This window comes from Molossus molossus, unplaced genomic scaffold (genome assembly GCF_014108415.1).
Source record: "Molossus molossus isolate mMolMol1 unplaced genomic scaffold, mMolMol1.p scaffold_m16_p_11, whole genome shotgun sequence".
NCBI lineage: Eukaryota > Metazoa > Chordata > Mammalia > Chiroptera > Molossidae > Molossus > Molossus molossus.
The window spans coordinates 4,861,620-4,885,570 of NW_023425346.1; the positions used below are offsets into that span (position 1 = coordinate 4,861,620).

Consider the following 23,951-nt stretch of genomic DNA (forward strand, 5'->3'; position numbering starts at 1 on the left):
GGGAAACTACCTCCAGCAAACAGTCCCAGTGATGGGAAGTTAACCACTGTCAGGAGCTGGTGGACACAGAATGTTCTCTGTGACAATCCTCAAACTGTCCCTCTATAGTCTATGATCTCTAGTCCTGTGCTTGGATGCTTTTTTCCTTTAGAAAAAAAAAAAAAAAAGTCTCCCAGTTTTTGTCCAAAACCAACACCTCAGTGTGTCCTCTGAATCCAAAACTCCTCTTCAGCATCATCTTATCCCCTTTATACTGGGTTAGTTCTATAAACATAAAATGTTGCTGTCTATGCTGTCAAACAAAACAAAACCAACAGAAGCCCTGTGGCCCCACAGAGCATCTCCCTTCCTCCTCTCCCCTCTTCACGAGCAGCCTCCCCCAGACCTCGTCTTTGCTGAGGTCTCCATCCGCTCACCTCTCTTCACACTGCAACACATTTCAGTCGGGTCCGTTTAATGTGTCAACGTGGTGAAGCAATAGTCTCCGGTCATCCAACCAAACACAAGTCCCTTGCTGTGACTTACATCTACAAGCATTTGACCTTGATTAAAGCAGATTGCGCTCGGTATTGTGGGGGAGGGAGATGATTCGGTCAGTGGAAAGATTTTAAGATCAGAACCGAGGTTTCCCTGCGGACTGCAGCTGCTGAGGCCCCGCCTGCCCATCTTCCGTCTCTCCCTGACTAATGAAGAACACTCTAGAAACCACTTCAGTCAAGACCAGCGGTGAGCTTCATGTAGCCATTGCAATGGTCTCCTCACAGTTCTCTCTCACTTTACAAAACCCCTCAGTTGTATTTGGTTCAGTTAGTTATCCCTACTTTTTTATTGCTTTTTAGAGAGAGAGGAAGGGAGAGGGAGAGAGAGACAGAAACATCGATGAAAAAGGACATCAACTGGCTGCCTCCTGCATGCCCCCCACTGGGGATCGAGCCCACAACCTGGGCATGTGCCCTGACCGGGAATGGAACTGGTGACATCTTGGTGCAGGGTCGACACTCAACCACTGAGCCACACCGGCTGGGCTATTTCTACTTTTTAAAAGCCCTCTTTCCCTTCTCCCTCACTTGTTACTTCTACCGGTTCACAGGACCAGTCTAGGGACTTCCACCTCCCTCTTCCCACACCCCACACCGAGCTGAATCTACAGCACTTCAAAAATTCAAATATCATCCATTGCTGATCACCTCCACCTCTGTGACTCCTGGCCTGACCTCCGGGGTAATACATGCATATACTTCAGTTGTCCGCCTGGAAGTCTCATAAATATTTAAAGTTAAATATAGGAAAAACAGAAGTCTGGAATACCATTCTCTTAGCATCCTGCTCATGTGCCTCACCCTATCTTGTAACAGGCTCCACCGAGTACCCACCCGCTAAAGCAGACACCCAGGCAGCGGCCTGGATCCCCTTCCCCGTGACTGCTACCCCTGTCTGATTTATCTCCAGTTCACAGTGGCTCTGCCGCTTCCTTCCTCCCAAACATATCCTAATCCACGCCCTTCTGTTCCCTTCCTGAGGAAAAGCCTCAGTCAGTGCCACCTGGAGTATTTAAATAGACTTCTGCCTGGAGTTCTACTCCATGACACAATCTCCCCAAACCCATTTTTCCTGCAACAGCCAAAGTGATTTTTAAAAATAAGAAATGAAATCACATCATCCCACCTGCTTCACTTACAAGTGAAAGTCATTGCCGGCAAGTGAAAGTCTTCACTGAGCGCCCCATGCTTCTCTCCATTCATACAGATGTTCTTGTTATTCTTTAAACTGTTTCTACCTCAGGGCCTTTGCACTTTCTGTCCCTTATGGACACAATTCTTCCCCAATATTTACATGTTTAGCTCTTTCAATCTTTGTGATTCTCAAGTCTTCAGAGAAGTGCAAAGGGTGTGTCCCTGTAAAATCCCCTGCCCTCCTTTTTGCGCACCCAGCATCCATGCCTAGTTATGTGCTGTGCTTTTGTGTTCTTCCTCATGCTGCCCACAAACTAGAAAGTTGTTAATTTGGGCTCTCTGCTTGCTGTGCCCTTTCACGTGTCTGCACCAGGGTGTACAGACCGTGAGAGCAGGCACCTCACCCAGTAAGGGCCTGCACTTGACAGGCACAGAGAGGAACTCAGTACATACTTGTGAAATCGCTGGGCATGGCTTTCAGTTCAGTCTCGATGTCCCAACATGAACAGCTGTGTTGATCAGCAATTATTTTCTGGTAATACACCCATTCTAAAGAGCTATATTTTTCTTTTAGGCTCATAAATATTTTTCTCAAAATTGCATTTGAGTATGTTGCTAAAGACTGATAGAAATCTTGTAGTTCTACAGTTTCTTTAAAAAATTCTTTTCTTTATTGATATATTAGAGAGACAGAGGAAGGGAGAGATAGAGAGAGACAGAAACTTTGATGAGAAAGAACATCAGTTGGCCACCTCCTGCATGCCCTCCACTGGGGATCAGGCCCTGACCAGGAATTGAACTGGCGACCTCTTAGTGCATGAGTCGATGCTCAACCACTGAGCCACACTGGCCAGGCTATAATTTCCTAAGTCTTAAACTTTTACCATTTGGGAATTTCTGCATACTCTTCATTCATTCACTTGTCACTTAGTTGGAATTATTTATTTAGCACTTAAGACGTGCCTAGCATCATGTAACGCTTTAAAACTATCAATAATAAAGAAAACCTTTCCCTGAACTTTCATAAGTCCTGTATTTTTCCTTTAAAGCATTTTTAATGATTGCATTTTACTAATGAATTGTGCAGCTCTCTTGTTGACAATGGCCTGCCCCAACTGGACTCAAACCTTTGACAAGATGGTGCCCGTCTGGCACCCCGCGCACTGCCCATCACAGACTTGAGTCCACAGTATATTTGCAGATAGTGTTGTTGCATGATTGGCGTTGTTGACATTCAAAGAAGGGATACCAGGCATGTAAATAAAACCTGCAATGAGGGATCGCACCTGTCTGATAGCACTCTGCAGAAGAGGCAAAGCGGGAAGTCAGCCAGTGTCCTGCTGGAGTCGGGGCCAAGGACTTTACCCCTTGCTGCCCTGAGGCTCAGAGCTGCAGTTGTCACGTCTCTCATAGAGGAGCCCAGGCAGCAGGAGGGGGCCTGCAGGAGGGACGCAGGGGGAGCCTCAGGGTTGGTTAGGCTCAGTGCTCAGGAGACAGCGCTGAGAGAGTTGGATATAGAAATAGCGGCCTTCCTTTGCACCTGCATTCCCCATGCTGTCTCAACCTTCTTCTCTGTAGCTTAAAATAGAATTCATCTGGCCTGCAGGACCACAGGCATTCATCCACTGAGCTAGTCCTTCCCTTAAGCTCCAGTCCTGGCAGAGAACGTCTACCCTTTCCAGTTTAAACAACATTCTCCGCTTTAAAGAACTCAAAGTAGACCAGGAACTGAGCTCTTCACTGTCTTTCAGCTGCCTGTCAACAATACAAATCCGCTCCAAACTAAGGCCTCTGTTTTGCTTTTTTTTGTCCTTCTGCTTCTGTCCACAAACCTGGTTGAACTACTCCGTGCCTGTGGATTTCTTCCGCAAGCACCCGCCTCTGGACCCGTGTGTTCCGTGTGCCATGGCCCTGGCATGCGCACCACTGGCCACGTGTGCCCTCGCCCACCCTCTGCTCTGACGGCTCCTGCTACCAGGATTTGCTGAAGGGAGCTCCATCACCTCCTCGGCTCCTCCGCACCCCTTCAGAGGTGCACCCACCCCCTTCATCCCTACATCCTCATCTTCAACTTCACCACGTGCACCCACTGTGAGGTTCTCTCCAAACTCCATGTGTTCGTGGCTGCTGCTGCTTTTTTCTGAAATTCTATTTACATTTTTTTTCTTCATTGATTTTAGAGAGAGAGGAAGGGAGAGGGAGAAAGAGAGTGAGAAACAACGATGACAGAGAACATCGATCGGATGCCACCTGCATGCCCCCCCACTGGGGATCGGGCCCACCACCTGGGCATGTGCCCTGACCAGGAACCGAACTGGTGACCTCTTGGTGCAGGGTCGACGTTCAAGCACTGAGCCACACCAGCCAGGCTGAAATACTCACGTTCTCCTTCCTCACGGTGCCTCCTGATTGCCAGTCAGCACCCACATCACTATCTCCCACTCCTAAGGCCTTTCTGACTCCCAGACCCTGTCCTGTGAGCCCCTATTTGTTTTTTTAAATTTCATTTTACTTTATTTTATTTGTATTTCATAGCATATTTCATACTGTTTTATCATTTTTTAAATGTATATTTATTGTGGAAAGTATTACGGATGTCCACCTTTTTTTCCCATTGACCCCCTCCACCCTGCTCCCGCCTCCCCTGCCTTCACCACCCTATTGTCCCTGTCCATTGATTATGCATATATGTGTTTTGGTTTATCTGTCCCCACACCCCTCCTCACACCCCTCCTCTCATCCCTCTGAGGTTCCTCGGTGTGTTTCATGCTTCTATGTCTCAGAATCTATTTTGTTTGTCAGTGTACTTTGTTCATTAGATTCTATCTGTGAGATCATGCAATACTTGTCTTTCTCTGTTTATTTCACGTAATACTGTCCACGTCCCTCCACGCTATCATAAAGGGTAAGAGATCTCTTTTCTTTAAGATGCACAGTATTCCACTGTGTAAATGTACCACGTAAATGTACCATAGCATTTTTATCCACTCATCTACTGATGGACACTTGGGCTGTTTCCAGATCTTAGCGATTGTAAATAGTGCCGCTATGAACATAGTGGTACATATATTCTTTCTGATTGGTGTTTCAGGCTTCTTAGGATATATTCCTAGAAGCGGGATCACTGGGTCAAAGGGCATTTCCACTTTTAATTTTTTGAGGATACACCATATTGTTTTCCATAGTGGCGGCATCAGTCTGCATCAGTCTGCATTCCCACCTGCATTCCCCCTTTTCTCCACACCCTCGCCAGCACTTGTTTGATGATTTGTTGATGGCGGCCATTCTGGCAGGTGTGTGGTGATACCTCATCATTGTTTTAATTTGCATCTCTCTGATGATTAGTGATGTTGAGCTTTATTTCATGTATCTTGGCCATTTGTATGTCCTGCTTGGAGAGTTGTCTCTTTAGGTCCTATGCCCATGTTTGAACTGGGTTGTTTGTCTTCCTTTTCCAAGTTGTATGAGTACTTTATATATTTTGCAAATTAACCTTTATCTGATGTATCATTGGAAAATATTTCATCCTGTAGAGTGGGTTCCCATTTCATTTTGATGCTGGTTTTCTTTACAGTCTAGAAGCCTTTCAATTTGATGTAGTCCCATTTGTAAATAAGTGAAAGAATATACCATATTCATGGATTGGAAGAATTAACATCATTAAAATTTTCATACTACCCAAAGCAATCTAGAAATTTAGTGCAATCCCTGTTAAAATACCCATGATATTTAGATACCTTAGATATTTCAAAGATCTAGAACAAATGCTCCAAAAGATTATATGGAATCAGAAAAGACCCCTAATGGCCACAGCAATCTTGGGGGAAAAAAAGAAAAAAAGAAGAGAACAAAATGGGAAGGATCACAATACCAGATATCAGGTTATACTTCAAAGTCATTGTTATCAAAACATCCTGGTTCTGACACAAGAATGAGCATATAGATCAATGGAATAGAACAGAGAGACCAGAAATCAATCCAAGTCATTATGCTCAAATCATATTTGACAAAGAAGGCAAGAGCCTACAATGGAGTACAAACAGCCTCTTCGATAAATGGTGTTGGGCAAATTGTTCAGCTACATGTGAAAAAATAAAACTAGACCACCAACTTACACTGTACACAAGAGTAAACTCAAAATTGATAAAAGTGATCCCACTTCTTGAACTATATTCTATGAAACCTGAAACACCAGTCAGAAAAAATATATCCACCCCTATGTTCATAGTAGCTCTATTTACAATTGCTAAGATCTGGAAACAGCCCAAGTGTCCATCAGTAGACAACTGGGTAAAAAAGCTGTGGTACATATACACAATGGAGTACTATGCAGCTGAAAGAAAAAAAAGATCTCTTATCCTTTGAGATGACATAGAGGGACCTAGAGAGGATTATGCTAAGTGAAATAAGCCAAGGAGAGAAAGACAAGTACCACACGACCTCATTTATTTGTGGAATATAATGAACAAAAGAAGCTCATCAACAAAATAGACCCAGAGACATAGAAGTGGGGTACAGACTGACAAACCACAGAGCAAGGTGGCAGAGAGGGGAGAGAAGTGATAAACCACAGAAATTATGCATATTAGCATAACCAATGAACATAGACAACAATGCGGTGGGGTGGGGCAAAAATGGGAGGAGGTTGTCAATTAGGGATAAAGAAGAAATATCTGTAACAAAAATAAAGTAATTAAAAATAAATAAATAATTAGGTAGATAGATAGATAGATAATAGACTTAAATGTAAGTTGTGAAACCATAAAAATTCTAGAAGAATATGTAGGCAGTAACATCTCAGAGCACACGAAGCAGGATTTTCACTGATATATTGCCTAGGCCTAGGGCAAGAGAAAAAAAAAAACAAACAACAACAAAAAACAAAAAGAGAACAAATGGGATTGTATCACATTAAAAAGCCTCTTTTGGAATTTAAACTTCAATTCTGCTGGAGTTTCTGCCCACTCCCTGGGCTGTTCTGTAAGGCAGGGATCTTATTCTTCCCCTTTGCTCCCCACGACCTAATTGAGTGTCTGAGAACTGACATACATTCCAGCGAGATTTAATGTGTATTTAATTTTTTACTGAAAAGCTAGCCAGCTTTACTCATTTTGGACACTTTTTATTGTATTTATCAAATGTACAGTAGTTTCTAATGGGGTCCTCCTTTGCCTTGTATGTGTGTGTGTGCGTGTGTGTGCGTGCGTGTGTGTATGTGTGTGTGTGTGTATATATGCACACACACACATATATATATACATTTTATAAGTAATACAAATTATGAGTTTATCAAAATCTTCCTTATATATGGGTTCTTCTAATATCTCACATTTTTTCTCATTGAATAATTGAAATCATGCATTATTATAATTCCTCAGTTGAAGGTTCTTAGAGCCTCTTAAACCTATTCTGGTACATTCTATATTTAAACCTCTAGAAGTGAAGCATGTCCCCATTTTCCCTAAGTATTTATGTTTTTAAGTCATTTCTCTTTGAATGTCTCCATCTTGTTTGATAAACGCCAGGAGGCTGCCCTGCTTCCCGGCTCCGCTGCCTCGCGCCCCAGGGCCGTCCTGTGCCTGGGTCACAATGAGATTGGGAGCAACGGATTCCTTTGTGAGTGTTCGGATATAAACAACCGAACAAACGGTCCATTCTTAAAAAGATGAATCTTCCAGTGAACACTCTTGACTTCTTTGTAACGCTGTCTTCTCATCTCCAAATGTCAGTGGTAATTGCTTCAAAGACTGCTGTGCCATTTTTCAGCTGTGATGTGTGAAGCAGACCGTCTAGCAAAGAGTTTGTGCTTAGGGAGAGCTCGCCCTACTCTGAGTCTATCCACAGAGGACACCCCTGTATTGCACGACATAATTTCTTTTTTTTCTTCTTTATTGATTCTAGAAAGAGAGAAAGGGAAACTGAGAGAGAGATAGAAACATCGATGAGAGAGAACATTGATTGGCCGCCTCCTGCGTGCCCCCCACTGGGGATCTGGCCCACAGCCTGGGCATGTGCCCTGACCGGGAATCAAACCAGCGACCTCTTGGTGCCTGGGTGGATGCTCAGCCAGTGAGCCACACCAGCTGGGCGACATATTGCTTTTGGAGGAACATTAACCATGTTCTCCATCAGCCAAGGGCCCTGTCCCCGATTCAGATCTGGATCTGGGGCTGTTTTACCTCCCATTGTTATAAGCTCTGGGATCCCAATTCCCTGCCACCTGCAGGTTCTCTCTCTATGCCCAAAGTAGAATAAAATATGGTCTTCTAATGCATTCTACCAAGATACAAGGCTTTTTCCTGTTGTGATGACTACTGCTGAATAATCCCTTGGAGTAAACAACTCCACGGTAAACCAAGAAAACGTTAACCTTTTTAAAGATAATCATTTTGAACCAGTATACCCTCTCCTGGCTGATTGCCAAGTTCATTTTGGCTCTGACACATCTTCTATGTACAGATATCTGGCAGCCAAGTGTGCTACATTATATTCTCATAGGAATTATTTTGTATCTCCTTCATTATTATTTTTCTACAATGTCACCTCTGCTGTCAACTGGGGTATCTGGTTTTAGTTTTGCATTTGTGTTTTCTCCCTCTGATCAATTGATCAATCTTTGGCCACACATGTTCATGCTGGTGCACCAAGTAAATGCAGGACATGGCAGTGTCAATCATGGATTTGGTGACATTAAGATGCATGCTTGCAGGTGCCAATCTCAAATTAGGTGAATTAATTCATTTCTTCTAGAGAAGACAAGAGAAAACAGATGAGGAAATGAGGAGAATCATCCGGGATTGTGATTAATGGCAACTTTTCCCCTGGAGACAGAGATAGGACCTTTCCCCTGGTGGTAACTTTCTCATTATTAAATGGACAGTGGGCATTAGAAATGCCACCACCATCATCATCAATATCTCTCCCCCCTACTCTTATTTTGCATACATAATAATGGTACACTCCAAAACTCGTAACAATCTTTTAAGGTAGGGATTGTTATTTGCACATGCTATAGAGAGGAAACTGAAATCTATAAAGGTGAAGTGACTTTTAAATAAATTAAGTAATTTGCATCCTGAGGCACATCTTTCTTCTCAACTCTAAAAATATTTTTTTTTCATTTGCCACATTATCTCAAAGTGGTCATGGCATAAATAGTTCCGATTTGATATGTCCTTTAGAGACGCGTCATCCACGTGTACCCTCTGACCACACTCAGTATCTTCTTCCTGAGGGGCTTGCTTATTTATTTATTTTTATTGCTTTATAACATTTATTCCACAGGAACCAGAGTTTTACATTGTTCTTAATCTGAATTTAACAGGTCAAATATATTGTAGTTTTTGTTTTTTTCCTTTTTATTGAATTCACTGTGGTGACACTCGTTAACAAAGTTATACAGGTTTCAGGTGCATGATTCCACACCATCTGTATACTGTATGCGCGTCCACCAGCACAGGTCACTTCTTGTTCCTTTACCATGTGTCCCCTATGCCCTCCTCTACCTCCCACCCTCCCACCCCTTCCTCCCTCCCCCTCCCACCCGCCCGCCTCCCCCTCCCTCCACCTCCCACCCTCCCACCCTCCCACCCCTTCCTCCCTCCACCTCCCCCTCCCTCCACCTCCCACCCACCCGCCTCTCCCTTCCTCTACAACCACCACACTGTTGTTCATGTCCATGAGTATTTTTCTCACCCTCTTTTCTTTTTTTTTTCTTTTTTGCTCTATTTCTCCACCACCACCCCATCGGGACAGCTGTCAATCTGTTCTCTATCTCTCAGTTTGTTTCTATTTTTATTATTGGTTCATTGTGTTCCCTAGATTCCACATATGCATGAAATTGTATGGTGCTTGTCTTTCTCTGACTGGCTTGCTGCACTCAATGCACTGCTCCCAGGTCTATGTCTGCTGAGTGTTTGAACTCGGCAACCACTTTCACTCGTATCTTTGAGTCCGTTGTCTCTGCTGCAGTCAGCAGGCTCATCATTCAGTACAGAGTTGGGCCACTTCCTCTGGAACCCCTTTCAATGTAGGAACAAAACCAAAGTCCTGAGCATGAAGAGCAGGCCCTGTAGGGTGTATATGGTGAGGTGGGAGAGAGACAGAGAGATTCGATGGATGATAAATAGATATATGGATAGACAGATAGATACATATCTAGTAGTGATTTACGTGTTTATTTTGTCATGAACCATCTGTCTCATTACTAGCTGATGAGCTTTATGGGGTCAAAGACTACATCTACCTAATGTCCAGTGCTCAGTTTAGAGCTAAGCCTATTTCCATTAATAGCAGTTAAGTGTATTGAATGAACAAGTTTCCCAGAATGCCACACTCAATAGGTTTCTCGGGCAGAATTTGAACGCAGTTCTGTGTTTCTCCTCTGCTCTGGGCCTTTCAGTATGTGTCTGAAAGTACACATGGGGAAATGCTGCTAGAGGGAGAACGTTATTTTCAACTTTGAGTGCCCATGTGATTGTTTTATTCACAAGACCAAGTGAGCCACCTCCAGTCCTTGAGCACGCGCATCATGCCCAAACGTTAGTGCTCAACTGGCCCAGGAGCTCCTGGGCCGAAACACCTCTTCTTCCTCACCCTCATCTGTGCCTCCCAGCCCACTGCACGAGGTCACGGGGTATGCACCTTTGCTCTCTGCCCTGGCCACACTCCTAGTAAATCACGGTCACTGTGTGCGCCCCAGCTCACGTACTGCTGTTTCTAGGTGATTCTTATGTGGCCGGAATTTAAACCATTTTCTCAAAGTGTTCTCTAACCCTGAGAGTCCATTCTGAGTCCAAATGCTTATTTTCACACCTGTGATTGCTAATCTAAAGGATTTTCAGTGAAACATTAAAACACTTTTAAAAGCAGGATACAGCCTGGCTGGTGTGGCTCAGTGGTTGAGCATCAACCATGCACTAAGAGGTTGCCAGTTCAATTCCTGATCAAGGCACATGCCCAGGTTGTGGGCCTGATCCCCAGTAGGGGCATGCAGGAGGTGGTTAATCGATGTTCTCGCTCGTTGATGTTTCTATCTCTCTCTCCCTCTCTCTAAAATCTATAAAGATAATTTTTTTTTTTTTTTTTTTTTTTTTAGAGCGTGAGGGAGAGAGGGAGGGAGCGGGAGGAAGGGAGAGAAAGAAACATCGATGTGAAAGAGACACAAAAACTGGTTGCCACCCACACGACCCCAACCAGGGCCAGGGACTAACTGTAACTGAGGTACGTGCCCTTAGTGAGAACCAAACCCAGGACTCTCTGGTCCACGGGCCGATGCTCCAACCATTGAGCCAAACCAGCCAAGACAAAGATAAAAAATTTAAAAAAAATAATAGCAGTGTACAGTAATATTAGTCATGTGGGAGGGACACTCAAACCACAGAAATGCAAACTTGTTTTTATCACTTAATTGCTGTGTAATCTGTAGACAGTTTTTTTTTTTTTTAAAAAAGGGTAATAATTGTGCTTGTTTTATATATGCAAATTGCTTGAAATACTTTGTATTATGTGATGATAAGCATTCAAAAATATTAGCTATGTTTATCAATACCTTCACCTGATATTTACGGTGGTCACCTAACTTCTCCCTGTTTGTTTTTTTCCTTCCTTATTCGGGATCCCATTTCACATGTACCTTGAAGCAAAGAGCTTGCACACAGGTGTAAACGGTTCTGACACCTTCAGAGGGCCATCTGGTGGCAGGTCATGTAGACTTCTGTATGGGGTTTCTGTCGGAATTACTTCAATGATGCAAAGCTCACCAACTTTTTAAAACATCATAAATTCTGGTAAGATTTAATGATCTGCCAGGCTTTCCAGTCTCACTGAAAAATGCAGCAGCACATTATACTTCTGGTTGCCTCCTTTCCTCAACACAAATTACAAACACAAAAACAAACAAACACAAAACACTTTGCTTCTATTCAGTGAATTATTGCCAGAGCATGTCATCCAAAATCCATCAGTCTCTGAGCTGAAGAGACTGATAAGAATGTTCTTCACCCAGAAAAGAGCTTTGCCATCCAGCTGGGTGGTTGTCTGCGTCCTCTGTGGCTATTTTAGGTTCCTCTTTAGCTGTCTAAGCCCTGTGTGGCCTCATTGCAAGGACCTCAGAAGGCTACATTTGCAAACCCCGGAGAAGCAGAGCGGCAGGATGACCACCATCAGAACTGGGGCTTGGAGACCCCGATGTGACCTTCGAACCTTATTCACGCTAGCAGAGCATTTTATAACTGCAAATACAACCAAGATTATTCATCATCATTACTTAAGTTCATTGATGAGAAAATTGACACCTCGAAATATCTTTAACTTGAGGGAGTCCAAGAATGGAATCTGCCTCCATTTCTTTCTTTTAGCTCATATAAACATCTCTAAGAAATCTCTTGTTATGGGAGACAAAAATATATATAGGACAATAAAAATACGTCAAATAAAACACATGTTTTGGTTGATTTAAGAGGTGCACATTTTTTCCAAACGACTTCCCTCAGTGCCCTTCTCAGATAGGCTTTACAGATGTAGCAATAGATGAGACCACCCCTGGTCTTCAGGAACACAGATGGTTGCAGGTGGAGGTGGATGAGACCACCCTTGGTCTTCTGGAATGCAAAGATTGTTACACGTGGAGGTGGATGAGACCACCCTTGGTCTTCGGGAATGCAAAGATTGTTACACGTGGAGGTGGATGAGACCACCCTTGGTCTTCGGGAATGCAAAGATTGTTACACGTGGAGGTGGATGAGACCACCCTTGGTCTTCGGGAATGCAAAGATTGTTACACGTGGAGGTGGATGAGAGTGGATGAGACCCAACCCTGGTCTTCAGGAATGCAAAGATTGTTACAGGTGGAGGTGGATGAGACCACCCTTGGTCTTTGGGAATGCAAAGATTGTTACAGGTGGAGGTGGATGAGACCACCCTTGGTCTTCAGGAATGCAAAGATTGTTACAGGTGGAGGTGGATGAGACCACCCCTGGTCTTCGGGAATGCAAAGATTGTTACAGGTGGAGGTGGATGAGACCACCCCTGGTCTTTGGGAATGCAAAGATTGTTACAGGTGGAGGTGGATGAGACCACCCCTGGTCTTTGGGAATGCAAAGATTGTTACAGGTGGAGGTGGGTGAGACCACCCTTGGTCTTCTGGAATGCAAAGATTGTTACAGGTGGAGGTGGATGAGACCACCCTTGGTCTTTGGGAATGCAAAGATTGTTACAGGTGGAGGTGGGTGAGACCACCCTTGGTCTTTGGGAATGCAAAGATAAGTATAGGTGCCGGTAGAGGAAAGCAGGTCTCATGTGAAGCCAGCAGAGAAGGGGGAATTTGCAGCCAACAATTTCTCCTGGTGGATTAATATGTGCGATCCTCTGGCTGGCTCGGATTCCATGACCCATATGCTAATGCGGTGAGTCTAAAGGAAAGCTCAGAAGGGAAAATCACCAGTAGTTAGAGTAACTGCTTCATGCCGCAGAGGTTTCCCACACAGTGCCAAGGCCTTGCCTCCTGCAGTTTGCTTTGCATGTGCTCCTGTTGAAATGGTCACTGCAGTGATTCACTGTCATTCGTCCACTGGCCGCCAGCACTCAGTTCTGCAGACTGTGCCCACATCAGATCATTAATAAAAAATGTCCAATTTTCCCCAAACATAAGATCATGGCGATTTTCAAAAAATAGTAACTAGTTTTAGGAGGGGGAATTGCAGTTCTCTTTTCCGATTATGACACAGCTGTGTAAATGTCTCACGTGTGCAAACCCTTTCAGGGAGCAACGGCGTGCTGTGGCTGAAGACCACTGACGGCCCGAGGGATGTGCGGGCAGTTCTCAGCTGGGCTACAGTGTTTCCACAGAAGTGGGCTGCTCAGTGTTCGCCTTTGCCTCGACTGTGCATTCTGCAAACTGGTGAAAAGACTTCAGAAACCGTAGCCCTTTCATGAAGGCTTTCGTTAGCCTGTCTGCATCTCAGTAGGAGTGACCAGCTGTGTCTCACGCTGGGCTTTTTGCTTGGGTGACCATCTTTCTCAGCCCATGCTGTTGTCCCAGTTTAACCATCTAGAGTTCCCTGCTCAGTCCCTCAAGTCCCCATTGGATGGTAATGTGGAGGGAGTGTAGTCACACTTTCCTGTATTACAACCCACCGCACGGAAGGGACTCACCTACTGTGTTACTGTTCCTGCATCTGAGTCCCTGAATGGAATGGCAGGAGCCTCAGTGTACAGACTATGCCCAGGTCTGTCAGGGAACTTAAACATAAGCAAATGAAAGAATTTCTATGGCTTTGGAAGTTCGCTAAAATGAATGAATTACTGTAGCATAATCTTTGTAACCAGTGAACAGTCCAATTGAATTACAGGTTTCAGGTGTGCAGAGATGTCTGCACATCTGGGGTACCCGCAGGCAGGTCTTTCTGCAAGAGCTGACCTGACTATCTGCTGAAGTTAGGGTTGGAATTCAGAGTTTTGACTTTTTAATACTTGGGCTGTTGTTCTGTGTTGTCTCCTTGGCTCTTTTTGCATGTTGTCATGCATGGAAATGTGAGAAATTCTGTAAGAAAAACTGTTCTTAGGAGTTGTCAGTTTGCTTTGGAAACGTACATAGTTTTCCTAGTTTATCTGCGGTTATGAGCTTCTGGGAAGGCCTAGAACGTCACAGAAGCGGTGGGGGACCTGTGCCCATTGGACTGGCTGTGGAAACCTGTGTGGTTGGTGGAGTTCTAGCCACAGACCTGGAGTTTTCAGTGCATGTGTGTGTTGTGAATAATCAGCATTTTTCTTTCATAGTGTATTATGAGAGTAGCTTCAGCTGTAATTGCATTGAAAACCATACTGACTGTGAACAGCGGAAGAGTCTGAGGGGTCAGATTGTGAATCAACAGTGTCTCCCGTGAACGCGGAGCTTTGGCTTCCCGGCCAGAGAGAAGCAGGCCCAGCTGCTGGCCCTCGCCAGAGCCCTCTCGGCTCCCGGGTTCGAGCTGGGAACCGTATTCAGTGGAGCCTTTTCTCAGCTGGTTTGTTGACAAGCTACTAACGTCCATCAGTTATGTCGGCATATGCGTCCGGAAGTCGGTCTTCTCAGAAGACAGGCAGTGGCGGCCAGGCCAGCAGCCGGGCTCGGAGGGAGGGCAGCCGGCACCAGCGTTCTCCGCGGGAGGGACAGGGGGCGCGTGCGTGACTGCTCCTGACCCCGAAGGGGTCGTCTGTAGGGGCCGCCTTACCCTGAAGCCCTGAAGCCGTCACAGGCCCACAGCTGGCCTGTCTTCCACGTTTCAGAAAAGCCTGCTGATGGAGGACCACCTTCACATACCACAAGTTGAATGGCATTGAGTTTAAAATAAGGAGATCCTAAAAAAGTCAGTGTTTAAAGAGAAGGTGAAATGGCCCCCTCCAGGTGGTGAACGCCTGCAGCTGGGCTCTGAGCGGCTCTGAGGACGAGGGGAGCCCCTGCAGGGTCAGCAGGCGTCAATGACAGGAAGAGCAAATTCACAACGGAACTCTGACAGGATCACAGTGGCTTCCCCACCTTGACCAGAGACAGAGAAACTGGGACTGGATGACTCCCCTGAGGAGGGCGGATGCATGGCCAGGAGGGGGTGTGGGCCGAGCAAACAGGGGATACAGATACACTTTCCAGAAACCAGAGAACTTTTTCTAAAAGCCGAACCTGACCATATGCATTTCCTGCTTTACAGACTTTGATAGATGTTTCTCTCTGGACCTCAAGGTCATATTGAAGCCCACATTATTTTATTTTTAAAGGACTGTCCACCGTGAATGAAGAGTCCCCTGCCCTTGGACCTCTGCTGTAGCACAGGTGCTCAGGACCGTGAGCATCAGGACCACCTGGAGGGGGAGCAGCACACAGGTGGCTGGGACCCAGTGCAGCGTGCTCTGTCCCAGAGGTCTTCCAGGAGGCCCCACCCGGCCCTGCTCCAAGGCCCTGGACAGGCAGGCGTCTGGGCGGGGAGCACCCTCTGCAGCCACAGCTGCAGCAGGTCCAAGTCCCTATGGACTGAGATCTGACCCTTGCTCTGTCCTCCGTGCCTGGAACAGGCGGCTTCTCCCCTCTGCGGGCTGGATGTCTGGCTGGGTGGTGCTGCCGTCTCCACCTGTGGAGCAGGGCACCCCACCCCGCTGAGTCCACCAGGGTCGCCCTGTGCTGCAGGCGGGCTCGGCCATGTCCAGGGCCTTCAGTGCAGGTCCAAACGCAAACATGTCTGCATGAAGTGAGACCATAGAAGTGAACGAGGGTGGGGGTGGAGCTCCGTGGAGATGGAAGACAGGGCGGGCATCGCGTGTCTACCCGCCAGTCGCCTCTCAGACGTGCGTGGTTCCACCTTCCTCCCAGAAGGAGTCACTTTTCTGAGTGAATTTGGTCTCTGAAGAGCAGAAGCTGTGGGGTAATTCATATCAACTATTAGGGGAAAAAAACTTCTTGTTCAACATCATCTTCCTTTAAAATTGGCATCTCTGTCCTGCCGGTGTGGCTCAGTGGTTGAGCATGGACCCTGCACCAAGAGGTCGCCAGTTTGATTCCCGGTCAGGGCACGTGCCCAGGTTGTGGGCCCGACCCCCAGTGGGGGCATGCAGGAGGCGGCCAATCGATCTCTCTCATTGATGTTTCTATCTCTCTTTCCCTCTGCCTTCCTCTCTCTCTAAAATCAATAAAGACAAAAAAAATTAAAATTGGTATCTCCTTTTCCACAGACACACTCTCACACACACACACACACACTCAGCCACTCATGCATGCTCCCCAGACATGCCTGATTTTCACTGTGTGAAGTCGGGGACAGTCTCACTGTACATACAATACAATTGTCACCAGTCCCCTTTCTTTCAGGACAGAACGGGTATGGCTTGATGTCGAACAGCTCATTTCTGTGTGTATATCTCTGGGCAGGAACATAATCTCGCTGTGCTCTGGCTTTCCATTTTATAAAGGGGAAATATGGACATGCAAGGCTGTTACGAATATTAAATTAGGAAACCATGCTAATTAGTTCTTTTCTCTGTGGAAAATGGATTACTAAATGCAGAGTAAGAAATCTCTTAGTGGCTTAGGGAGGCAGTAAGAAGAGTAAAGGAGATATATTAATTTTCTGTTATTTTCTTGATGCCCTTAAACCTGTATTCTGAGATGATCACACTCTTCCCTCTGAAAATAGGAGCCTATTTCTACCCTTCACACCTTCCAACAATTTTTTTTTATTTATATTTATTTATCTTCTATTGTTAAAGATGATCTTCTTTCCAGATGTTTATAAAATGAATGGAGATATTGGTGGTCATCACAAAACCCCATGCCCCAAATTAAGTACCAAATGAGAAGAGCCAGACAAACTGTTTACAATAATATATAATGTGAAAAACCAGCGTAACAAAGAATTGTGTTTCTTAAGAATAACACTATAAAAAAGGGTCTTTATTGTTATCATTTTAAATCCGGTTTGTCCAAGAGAAGTTGGGAATGCTGACTACTTCATGTTGTTCTGGTGCCTGGGGAAAATGTTCAGTATTCACTTGGGGAAAACGTAATTCTTCTTAAAAAGTTATTATTATTTTTTACCCTCTGTTTTTTCATGTGTGAAACAACTGATGCATTTTGTGTGACTAAATTAATGTTGCCACAGCCCAGGGTGCTTGCTGAGTTCTCCCAGGTGGGCAAACTTTCTCTCGGTAGCTGTCGGCAGTACTGGGGGGCAGCGTCCCTCTTCCCCAGCCTGATCTGTGCTCTCCCAGGCACCCACACCTCTCGACTTGTGAGCCTGAGGGAGCCGTGCAGTCTCCTCCCAGGGAAATGAGGCCTCCTGAGGGGACTGGGCAGCCATTGTTCACGGAGTGGGGGCAGGTCATGCCAGGAAGGCTGGGGACAATCAGCAGCAACACCCTTGAGCATTGGTAGCTCACTGGGTCACTGAGTCATGTCACAGATGTTTCTGGAGACATCATGGGGCAGCCAATATACACCTGACCTGCCCTTAGGGGGTAGTGTCACGCAGGACTGTAAACAGATCTGGGAACAACCATGGATCAAATGCCAGTTGGGAGGTGAATTATGACAGGAGTAGCATGACACTCAGAAAAAGACTAACTCAGCACAGAGGAACCTGTTAGGGAAAGGACCAAGCACCTGAGCTCCTAGGGAAAGCACCAAGCACCTGAGCTCCTAGGGAAAGGATCAAGCACCTGAGCTCCTAGGGAAAGGACCAAGCACTTGAGCTCCTAGGGAAAGGACCAAGCACTTGAACTCCTAGGGAAAGGACCAAGCACCTGAGCTCCTAGGGAAAGGACCAAGCACCTGAGCTCCTAGGGAAAGGACCAAGCACTTGAGCTCCTAGGGAAAGGACCATGCACCTGAGCTCCTAGGGAAAGGACCAAGCACCTGAGCTCCTAGGAAAAGGACCAAGCACCTGAGCTCCTAGGGAAAGCACCAAGCACCTGAGCTCCTAGGGAAAGGACCAAGCACCTGAGCTCCTAGGGAAAGCACCAAGCACCTGAGCTCCTAGGGAAAGGACAAGCACCTGAGCTCCTAGGAAAAGGACCAAGCACCTGAGCTCCTAGGGAAAGGACCAAGCACCTGAGCTCCTAGGGAAAGGACCAAGCACCTGAGCTCCTAGGAAAAGGACCAAGCACCTGAGCTCCTAGGGAAAGGACCAAGCACCTGAGCTCCTAGGGAAAGGACCACGCACCTGAGCTCCTAGGGAAAGCACTAAGCACCTGAGCTGAGCATCAGAAGGTCAGGGAGAGGGACACTTGGAAGGTGCTGGCACCCAGAATGGGGCTAAGCCAGAGGCAACAAGTTGAGTTCTCAGCTCTGCCACTTGCTATGTGCTTCTTCATGTTCTGCGCCACGGTTTCCCCATTTGTAAGCCAGGGTAATAGCAGTGTGTTCTTCACAAGACTTACTAGGTTAAATACGTTCATGCACAAAAGGGCATTAAGAGCATTACCTGGTGCAGGGCGCACACTTTGTAGATATTACCCTAACCCCTCCCCACACCTGCATATCCACCTGCCCCCCCACCCTAGTACAGTGTGATCAGACCTCAGACGGGAGGGAGTCAGGTTGGGGGACAGGAGGGCAGAATCAGATCCTGATGGTTTTTAGATATTTGATTTAATTTTAATGCAAGGGGAGTTCACTGATGGGCTTCCACCAAGGTGATGTGTGATATTACTTGTGCTTTATGAACATGAGAGACCGGGTCAGAGGGAGGAAAAAGGTTGAATCAGGAAAGGTGTTTGGGAGGTTACGACTATGGAAGGCGATGATGAGGGCTTGGGTGCATGCCCGCTCAGTGCGCCGTGAAGGGTACTGACCCCAAACTCAGGCAGAGTCTCTTCATACCGCCATCTCCCATTGCCCTTAGAGCGCACTTCAGGGCGTTGCCACTGCAGTCCCCTTGGCTTAATGAGGGGTGGGAATGGGACTGGGTGACTGATCCTTTCCAGGTGGGAGTTTATGGAATTCTCACAATGAGTGTGCAAGGCTAGGTTGCACTCAGCGTTGTTTTGCAGAAAGGGACTGAAGCTCGGAGAAGTCAGAACCGCTGCCCTAAGTTTACCCGCCGGCAGGTAGCAGATTTGGAACCGAAACCTGGGTCTGTTAGGCCTCAGCAACACTTTCTTTTGTTCCAGTTATATCCATTGGCCAAGTTTCTCAAGATCTCATAGCAACATAGAGATGTGTTTCTTAGAGATAACTTATGTGATCCAAACGCAGCCCATCCGTTTTGTCGCTAGATTAGCTAGACAGCGAGGAGATGGAATGCATACGTGCTGCGATGAACTGGGAGAGGAATAGCGTATGGAGAAGGGAACCCAGGGCTCTGGGCGCTGCAGGCTGAGACACGGTGCAGCTGCATCTTCTCAGCAGCAACACATTCTGCGTTTATTCACGGAAGTGCTGGTCCCACCCGTGGGCAGAGTGAGAACTCCGTATTCCCGCAGCATGGGAGCACCTCTCTATTTTATAACACGCATGTTGGCCTCACTGCCCACTACAGTTCCTGAGGGCCCTGCTCAGACCGAGTCTGTGCAACGGAAGAGGGCACGTGGGCAGGACGCACACACATGCACAGATGAAGAACTGCAGCTGGAGACCCTGAAATGGGGCACATCAGGAAACCTCAGGCCAACTTGACATCCCCTGGACAGTAAACCACTGAGTCAGAAAAAGAAATAGAGTCATTCTGCATGAGGCGGTAGAGTGCCTGCCCCTAGAATGGACTGGAAGGAACTCAATGTCTCTAGTTATGCCAGTCACTATTAATGCTCCTACTATTACTGATTTAACACAAATAATGTGTCAGACATGATGACATCACTTTATACATATTATCACTTTATGTATATGTGCACATTAATTCTCACAGCAGTCTTCTCTGAAGGATAGAAATTACCCCATTGTATAGTTTCCCAAGGTGACCCAGCTAACAAGCAGCTGCATTTTAGAACCCCCGACCTCCTACACACTCAGGTCTCTGTGGCTCCCTGACTGATGGCAGCTTGCTGCCTTCAGCCTCCCTCGGGTTTTGGTAGACTTTGTTTCAGGGGACAGATGCAGGGCACTGATGGGGTGGAGTGGGGAGGGTCTGAAAGCAAGGAGGTGTTTGTGACAATCTCTCTATGTCTGGACTATTTACTTTTAGAGTGTAGGCAGTCATCAGCAAATCTTGGTTAGAAATACTTCACTCCTATGGAATAAATTATAAACTTATGTTTTATAACAAAATAAATCCCTGGCTGGGATGGTTCAGGTCCTTGGAGTATCATCCCTTCCAGTGGTTCTCAACCTGTGGGTCGTGACGCCTTTGGGTGTCGGACGACCCTTTTACAGGGGTTCCCTAAGACATAACAGTAGCAAAATTACAATTATGAAGTAGCAATGAAAATAATTTTATGGTTGGGGTTCACCACAACATGAGGAAGTGTATGTATTAAAGGGTAGCGGCATTAGGAAGGTTGAGAACCACTGAAGGTCAAGGGTTTGATCCCCAGCGGGTCACAGGCAGGAGGCACATATTTATGTCTCACATCTATTGTTCCCTCTCTTGAAAATCAATAAACATATATTTTAAAAATAATTACAATAAAAGTATGGTTTTATTTCAGAACTTCAGTTTAACAAAATAATATTTCTTGGTCATTGGTCAAAATAATCTTAATTTCATCTATATGTATACTCAAGATTTTACTTTCTTGGTGAATAATAAAAAATTGAGTTTTTTGTGTACCTTATTGAAAATAAGGGTAGACTCACCCCCTCCAAACACTCATTCACCACCATCCCATCCACATAAGATAGTTTATAATGGATCTGTTTCAAGTTATAATTGGTCTTGCTACTATAAAAGTAATAAAAGTTCATTATGAAGTTATAATAATAAAATCATTAAAAAGTAATGTGAAAATCACTTATAATAGCACCTCCCCAATAGTCCCTACTAACTTATTTTTAAAACATTTTTAGATTCACATCAAATGTGACAGGTTTTGTTATATATTGCAGACCCCAAATATGCATAACCTAATCTATTATCAGCACCCCCATCAGAAATGGTGCATTTATTACAGTCCATGGACCACAATCGGTACATCATAATTATTGAAAAACTGCAGTTTTCTTTACCGCTCACACATGGTGTTGCGCCTTCCGTGGGTTTGGACACACATAATGGCAGGTATCCATCCTTACGGTATCACGCAGACTGTGTTCCCTGCCACGAACACTGTGCTTTGCCTATTCCCCCCGATCCGTGGCGGCCACTGACCTCACTGTGCTCGTGACTGTGCCTTCCGCAGAATGCCGTATCGTGGCACTCATGCAGCATGGAGCCTTGTCAGGTGGGCTTCTTTCACTTTGTCGCATGCATTTAACGTTCCTCCATGTCTTCTTCCAGTTTGGTAGTTCATTTCCTTGTAGGGGTAAATGATGTTCCATCGTCTGGACATAGCACAGTCTGTTTCTTCATTCACCTACTAAAGGGCATCTTGGTTGCTGCCAGACTTTGGAAATTACGAATAAAGTCGCTTCAAACATTCGCGAGCAGTGTTTGCGTAGACATGCGAGTTCGGCTCCTTTCAGTGAATGCCAGCGAGCGTGGTTCCGGGACGCCAGGTCAGGGAGCGTGTGGCTCTGCAGGAAACTGCCGGGCTGCTTGGCAAGCCGTCCACCGTTTCCTGTGTCGGCCAGCGCTGCGCGAGCGTTCCCGTTCCCCGCCAGCACCGGGTGTTGTAGCGTCTCAGACTGAGGCCCTTTTCATAGGTGTGCCGTGACCGCTCAGTGTCGTTTTGCTTCTTATTTCCCCAATGACACATGACACGGTGCACTTTTTGTCTACGTATTTGCCATCGTACATATTACCTAACGAAGTAAAAGCCCTGTCCCCTTTAGGCATAGCCTTTAGATGTGTTTATGCAGACACACTCCTTAAGTGTGTCTACATTATAGTTACTTGACCTCTCTTTGCTTTAACAATAATACAAGAACATTTTGTATATGAAGACTAAAATGATCACTATCACCAGCACAAGATAAGGGCAGCGATCGGAAGCTGCAATGCATTTGGCCTCATGTTTCAAATAGCAAGTGTTCCTTACGCTTGCTCTTCTCTGCAGAACACAGAGAAAATCTCAGAATCCCTCCCAACACAGGGTCCTTGGAAGACAGTGCTATTCAGTCCAAGTTGAAAAATAAACTGTTTTTACCTCTAACCTTGAGCCTGAGAAGAAGGATTAACCAGCTCTGAAGATCAAGCAAAGTAAAGAAGAAGACAAATCATGAACCATTGTTACAACCTGGAGTCTGACAGTGGACCCTGACATGGGCCCGTGTGGTGTCCTCCTCCTGTTTCTGCAACAAAAACCAACATGTCACTAATGAGAAACTTTGCTTCTAGGCTGATGAGCTGGTCATTTTAGCTCCGCATGTGGTGGTCACTTGTACATGAATTGCTTCCCCGAGTCTAATTAGGATGGGTCTAGCTACATGCTTCCCTTAACACGACAGGTCCTTCCAGATGTCAAGCACATGTATTTACAATGGATCCTGCTAAGTTGGGGAGCAGGACTAGCAGTTAGGGGGATGCATGCTGATGTTCTCTTCCTTCCCTCTCTCCTTCCGTGCAGAATCTGACGTGGCCGACTTCGACGGCAGGAGCTCCCTCCTGTACAGGTTCCATCAGAAGCTGCTGAGCACGCTCAAAGATGTGATCTCTCTGAAGTTCAAGAGCATCCCAGGAGATGGGGTTCTGTTCCACGGGGAAGGGCAGCGTGGGGACTACATCACCCTGGAGCTCCAGAAAGGGAGGCTCGCCCTGCACCTCAACTTGGGTAAGTACGGTCAGGCTTCTGCTGCTCCTCCAGCCTGTGGCAAACTCCCCTTTGTAACAAATCACAGCTCCTTTTATTCCCAGTGGATTGGCTGGAGGTCCTCAAAGCACAGCCCAAGTGAGCTAGTACTTCTCATTTCCATGGCAGAGAAGAGAAAGCCATCTTTTAAAATGATTGATCCATAAATCGCATTATTTAAAATGAGAGCACATTGGTAGGTAAGAAGAGATACAAGGGGATTATTTGCTGGAGTTCATTTTGTCTGATTATTTATTTATTGTCTACCTATCTATCTGTTAATACCTTTTTTAAATCTTTTTCTTTATTGATTTTTAGAGAGAGAAGAAGGGAGAGGGAGAGAGATAAAAACCTCAACGAGAGTAAACATCGATTGGCTGCCTCCTGCCTGCCCCCCATGGGGGATCAGGCCCACCACCTGGGCATGTGCCCTGACCAGGAATCCAACTGATGACCTCTTGGTGCATGGGTCATGCTCAACCACTGAGCCACACCATCCAGACTTTCTGTTAATATGTTTTTAAAATAATAGAGCAAGTTTAAAAACACACACATTCAAAAACACACGGTATAAATAGGCACGTTCACAATTCATTCTCCTGAGCGTTTCCTAGGAGGGAGAAGGCGTCCTGTGTCCGGGGAAAATCTAAGCGGCAGGCATCGCTGTATCTTCCTCCAGGAAGACCTGCGTTCTTTCGGTGTCCTGGCTGTGCCGGGGGAGCTCTAGGCTTGTCAAGTAGCAGCACAGGACACCCTCCGGGCTCCTGCACTCGTCCGTGTGCCTGTCCTGCCTCAGGCACAGCCTCCCTCCACTGTCACCTCCCTCCACTGCACCAGTGTCCTGTCCCAGAGAGAGAGCCTCACCCCTCTGTGGGGCAAAGGAACCTTTGAAGGGAGGGCGAGCAAAGACAAGAAGCAGAGCTCCAAAAG

At 46.0% G+C, this 23,951-nt stretch overlaps 1 protein-coding gene across 2 annotated transcripts in view; it reads left to right on the forward strand.

The window, feature by feature from the left end:
* CNTNAP5 (contactin associated protein family member 5) overlaps positions 1-23,951 on the forward strand; it is an 883,849-nt gene that overhangs the window by 365,718 nt on the left and 494,180 nt on the right. For both annotated transcript variants that reach the window (XM_036254192.1, XM_036254193.1), the window contains exon 5: positions 22,800-23,003. In XM_036254192.1, coding sequence (XP_036110085.1) covers positions 22,800-23,003 — 204 coding nt within the window. The remainder of the gene's footprint in view (positions 1-22,799; positions 23,004-23,951) is intronic.